This window comes from Nematolebias whitei, chromosome 22 (assembly GCF_014905685.2).
Source record: "Nematolebias whitei isolate Nwh7 chromosome 22, NemWhi1, whole genome shotgun sequence".
NCBI classification, from domain to species: Eukaryota; Metazoa; Chordata; class Actinopteri; order Cyprinodontiformes; family Rivulidae; genus Nematolebias; species Nematolebias whitei.
Window position 1 is genome coordinate 1,796,927 of NC_056519.1, and position 5,251 is coordinate 1,802,177.

General features: G+C 45.1%; 3 protein-coding genes across 3 annotated transcripts in view; 1 reads left to right on the top strand and 2 right to left on the bottom strand.

The window, feature by feature from the left end:
* kiaa0930 (KIAA0930 ortholog) overlaps positions 1-2,090 on the bottom strand; it is a 5,761-nt gene extending 3,671 nt beyond the window's left edge. The window contains exon 1 of the mRNA XM_037695853.1: positions 1,849-2,090. Coding sequence (XP_037551781.1) covers positions 1,849-1,993 — 145 coding nt within the window. The 5' untranslated portion in view covers positions 1,994-2,090. The remainder of the gene's footprint in view (positions 1-1,848) is intronic.
* Positions 1-5,251, bottom strand: part of phf21b (PHD finger protein 21B) — a 97,266-nt gene that overhangs the window by 84,374 nt on the left and 7,641 nt on the right. The window lies entirely within an intron of this gene.
* Positions 1-5,251, top strand: part of nup50 (nucleoporin 50) — a 28,926-nt gene that overhangs the window by 21,361 nt on the left and 2,314 nt on the right. The window lies entirely within an intron of this gene.

Here is a 5,251-nt window from a genome sequence, read left to right on the forward strand (position 1 = left end):
TAGCTCCTGCAGCTAAATGTAGCTCCTGCAGCTAAATGCAGCTCCTGATGTTTAGCTTTAATATTTCAGTTTCTCAAACTTCACATTTCTTCAGTAAATCTAGATTCATTTATAAAAACACGTTTTGAGATTTACTGATATAATTTGTCTCTTCTAAATGTTTTAATTTATTTAAAAAAAACAACGACGGCTTTATCCCAGCTGATGAACCGGGTCGCAGCAGAACCTGGGTCGACGTGCAGAGATGACGTTGTGGCTTTTTAAACAGAGCTCCATTGATTTCTGCATCAGAGCGGAGCAGAACTGCTCCTGTCGCAGATAAACCGGGTCAGAACCAGCCCATGAACCGGGTCAGAACCAGCTCATTTTAAATGAATTCAAAACCACTTTCAGAACCGTTCAGTGTGTTTATATTAAAGGATTTAGTCTGAACTTATTTTCATTTAAAAGACTCGAGTAGTTTCAAGCGACTGAAGAGCAGCCGAGTTCAAAACGACATCACTTCCTGTTGTTGTTTATCAGCTCGTTAAGAAACGAGAACTTTGCACCCGTCACATTCTTCTGTTTATCTTCAAACTTTGTTGACGTTCACTTGGTCTTTGCTGCGGTTTATAAAAACTTGTTTTACTTCAGTTTGTACCGTCATGTCTGTTCAACAAAATAAACTTTAACTTCCTGAAACGGTTTCAGCTCAGACAGTTAATTAAACACCGTTTGGGTTTTAAGGTACCACTGTAGAAAATAATTACTTTTTAAAGGTTTATTTTAGTCCAAAGTGTCGTCGAGGATTTAACGCCTAGTTTAGAAGACGGAGTTTGAAACTAAGTAGTAAAAACTTCGAGCATGAACTAAATTCAATGTTTTAATCTGTATTTCAGTGTTTATCCATGTGTTGCTGCCACAAGCACCAAATATTTATACTTTTAGATCTTCAACACAAATACTTGTTGGTTTTTACTCAAAACACTTAAAATCGGTGTCGTTTCCTCTTTAAGAAAGTGAAAACTACCAAACCAAACGTCCAACAGAATGAACCGTTTCAAATAAAAACCTGTTTTTACAGACGGATGCTGAATTTAAAGAACGTTTAAAGTCCAAATACCGTCGGTTTTGGTGCCAAATCTTTTCCTTGTTATAAAAAAACAACATGATGTCAGTGGAGATGAGCACTTCCATGACCATATATGGAGTGATGATGTTTCCAGAGGACGACCAAAGCACGGCGGCCATATTGTTTAATTGATTATTACAGAAGCTGCTTCTTTATATTTATTTGACTTTTTGGTGTAAATTTCTCACATTTAAAACAAATATTACATGAATGAGCTACAAGATACAATGTAAATATTAGAATGTGTAAACATTTAACTTATAAATCCTAATAAAAAGCTCTGGGAGTAAAGAAACAGCTTCAAGTCCAAAGAACAGACCGACCCAAACACAAAACCCGACCAACCCGATCCCTCAGACGGGTCTGGGTTCTGAGAGCTCCAGCTGCTCCGGCCAACACCAGCTGATTTTTATTTAGATTAATTTACTGAAAACATTGAGACATTTCCTTCTACATATTTATATAAATATGCACATTTATACATGTAAATAAGCTGTGAAAGCTAAATAAATAAAACATGTTTTACTTGACATGTTTGACCCTCGGGTGTTCATGTGGTGCCCCCGCCCTGGGGCCCCTCAGAGGACAGGTACGCCCCTGGCTGATAAACCATCAGGCGGAAACAAACAATAAAACAAACACTGGCACGTGCTTCATCAACACAGAACTCATCTTCTCGCGCACAGCCTCTTAAAGAGAGCTACCAGAAACTGGGCCAGAACCAGAACCAGGCTCACCCAGCCCGCTGATCTCCTGTCTGCTGTTCAGTCGGTTCCGCTCGTCGGCGATGGCCTTCAGCATGTGCAGCAGGGAGCCGTCCAGCTCTCCGTTCTCCTCCTCCGAGGGCCCGACAGCCTTACACAAACCCGGGAAGGACGCCATCTCCGAGCTGGGACCATGACAGTCCGGGCTAACCGACCCACGGTACCGGCTCACGGCAGCTAACGAACCAACGGCCTGAAGGACGACAGGGAAGCGGGCACCGAGGAGTTCCCGCGGGTCTTACGGTGACTCGACCCGGTGAAAGCTCCTAGCTGAGCACCGTGGAGGTCCAGACCGGCGCTGTGCTGCCCGGGAACAGCGCGGGCAGCTCGGTATGCTGAGGAGACCCTGGTCCCTGGAAACACCCCTTACACTTCCGGTAACACGAGGCTTTAAAGAGACAGGGCAGCGAAACCGCGCGCTCACCCAGCGCGAGGCCGGAGAACGGAGCGACGTTACGGAGAATTCCGTTACCCAGAACATCCGGCGACCAGGAAGCCCGCAAAACCGCCTGACTAAAAATAAAATAACGATTGAATAAAACAAAAGCTTGAATAAACACGTAAATAAGGTGCAGAAATATTTATCTCAACTAGAATGCAGGTCCTCACGTGGAAAACAACAAATTAAAGTGAAATAAATGAGTGACATTTTGGCACCACATGTAATGATGATACATGAGGTGGAACGGAACTATAAATATACTGTATATACAAATATGCAGTAACTCATATATATCACAATATTTGAGCTCAACCCCAACTGTTATATTTAAACAATCTTCACACTTTTCCACTGACGAACCTTCATGGAAGTAAACAACAAACTGACCTTCAGTTTCACCAACACAGTAAAATAAAATAAAACTATATTTTATTTGTGGGTAAGTGACTGAGCAGTAAAAATGCTGCACTTCCTGGAAACACATTTTCTGGTGGGGGACAGAATTCGATGTAACACCGCAACAAACCCCGCCCGCACGGTATATCCCGACAAGCTGAAGCCGGTCCTTTAATCGAGCGCACCCTACCTTTTCAGACAAAGGATGACGTCATTCTGCCGACACTGACGTGAGGGAGACCGGAAACTGAATCAGAATTTTAACTGACACATAAGTTCACGATTATTTTTCTGATTAGAGAAAATCCAAATACAGCAGAAAGATGTGTTTTAATACTATAGTAAAAATACTAGTTAAATTATAACTACTTCGTAAATATTATGGGATACGTTTTAAACCATTTAATACAGACAGACAGAAAATATAAAAAAATAGACATTTCTTAATAAATGCTTTTATTGTCTGAATTATAATATTCTTTGTTTTAGTGTAAAATCTGATTTATAAATAAACCAGGTAAATATGTGTTGTTTATTTTTCAGTTTTGTGAAACGAAAATAAATACTCATTATAAAGAGAAACATCTGAAAACAGTAAAAGACAGGAGCGGACAAGTCACTGCAGGAGAGTCACCTGATGGGGAGAAGCTCACCTGAGGCAGGTGAGTAAAACTACATGGTTTACCATAATTTACATGTAGCTCACCTGATGGGGAGAAGCTCACCTGATGGGGAGAAGCTCACCTGATGGGGAGAAGCTCACCTGAGGCAGGTAACTCATCTCGGTCAGTTCTCTCGTAGAAACTCAAAATGAAGAGACGTTTGTTTCTCTGAAGTGACTCTAATCTGAATCTGAGCAGATTATTTTACTGACTGAGACTAAAAAGAGCAAAAATAACTCAAATGCACTTTTTTCTAAACTGCAGCAGTAAAACGATGTCGTGCAGAGGAGGGTCTGGTTTGGGCGCCTCAGGGTCTCGTTGTGGCTCTGTTGGTGTCTTCAGGCCAAGACCTTCAGCGTGCACCGGGGCCGTTCACGTATGGAAGAGACGTCCGAGTTGAAAGTGACCACAAACCGTCGCATCTTCAAGAAGCTCTCACCTTCAGAAACACAGCGTGTGTCGCATAACGGATGATGGACGAGCAGGTCCGCGGTGCCAACCTGCGCACAACCGGCGTGTCACAACTGACATGAAGTCCACTTCCGACACACACGGGATCCAGATATTATTTCTGACGAAGGTCCTCAAAGTGGAGAGCTGGGAGTTTGTGCATCTTCCAGTTCTTGGTACCCTCAGTCCAGTGGACCGGTAGAAAGAGCAGTGCTGCTTTAATGATGCGGGTGACCTGCACGCGTCACATCTGGAGTATAGAAGGACACCTCTGGGGGGGGACTGGGGGTCCATTAAAGACAACACTGCCGACCGCCACTTCACTGAGAGGACACTAAATGTGCACAAACAGCTGGAAGGAAGACAGGCGAAACAAAAAGGCTGCTGAACAGCTGCACGCTGGAGAAAATGTAGCGAGCAGGAAGTCCACAGCTGGAAGCCAGCTGTGGTTCAGAACGAGCACGAGCAGCTGGGTTCCTTCAGCAGATGGACGGAGCCAGGAGACGTCTCAGATGGACTGCCGAGACGTCTCAGGGGGACCGCTGAGACGTCTCAGATGGACTGCCGAGACGTCTCAGGGGGACCGCCGAGACGTCTCAGGGGGACCGCCGAGACGTCTCAGGGGGACCGCTGAGACGGCAGTTTATCTTCTTACTTGTTCATTCAACAGAATGGGGGAGTGGCGGCGCAGAGGTTACAGAAGGTGAGCCTGTGATCGGAAGGTCTCTGGTTCAACTCCTCAAATCAACATCATCAAAATGTGGGTGGGAATGGTGAAGCATCCACACCTGCCTCCACCCTCATTTGCTCCACTCTGGGCCCTTGAGCAAGGCTCCCAACCCCCACCATCTGCTCCCCCTGGCGCCCTGTGGCTCAGTGTCTGTGGTTGAGTCATGAAGAACATCTGGAGTTAAAACAATTGTCAAGACGTTGTGAGAGTTAGTTCGCTGTGACGACCCCTGAAGAAGAGAGCAGCCGAAAGAAGAAGAAGGCCGAGGAACAAACAAAGAATCACCAACAGCCGCAGTATTTAACTGAACTGCTCCGGAGGCAACGAAAGTCATTCTGTAAATAATCCAAGTTTTACGTTCATCTGTTCTTCTGTCCATTCTCCTTCTTCAGGGGCCTCCACAGTGAGTCTTCCTCCATCTCACTCTGTCCTCACTGTCCACTGTCCTCAGTCCTCACTGTCCTCTGTCCTCACTGTCCTCAGCCATCACTGTCCTCTGTCCTCACTGTCCACTGTCCTCACTGTCCTCTGTCCTCACTGTCCACTGTCATCACTGTCCACTGTCCTCACTGTCCTCTGTCCTCACTGTCCACTGTCCTCACTGTCCTCACTGTCCTCTGTCATCACTGTCCTCTGTCATCACTGTCCTCACTGTCCTCACTGTCCTCTGTCATCACTGTCCTCTGTCCTCACTGT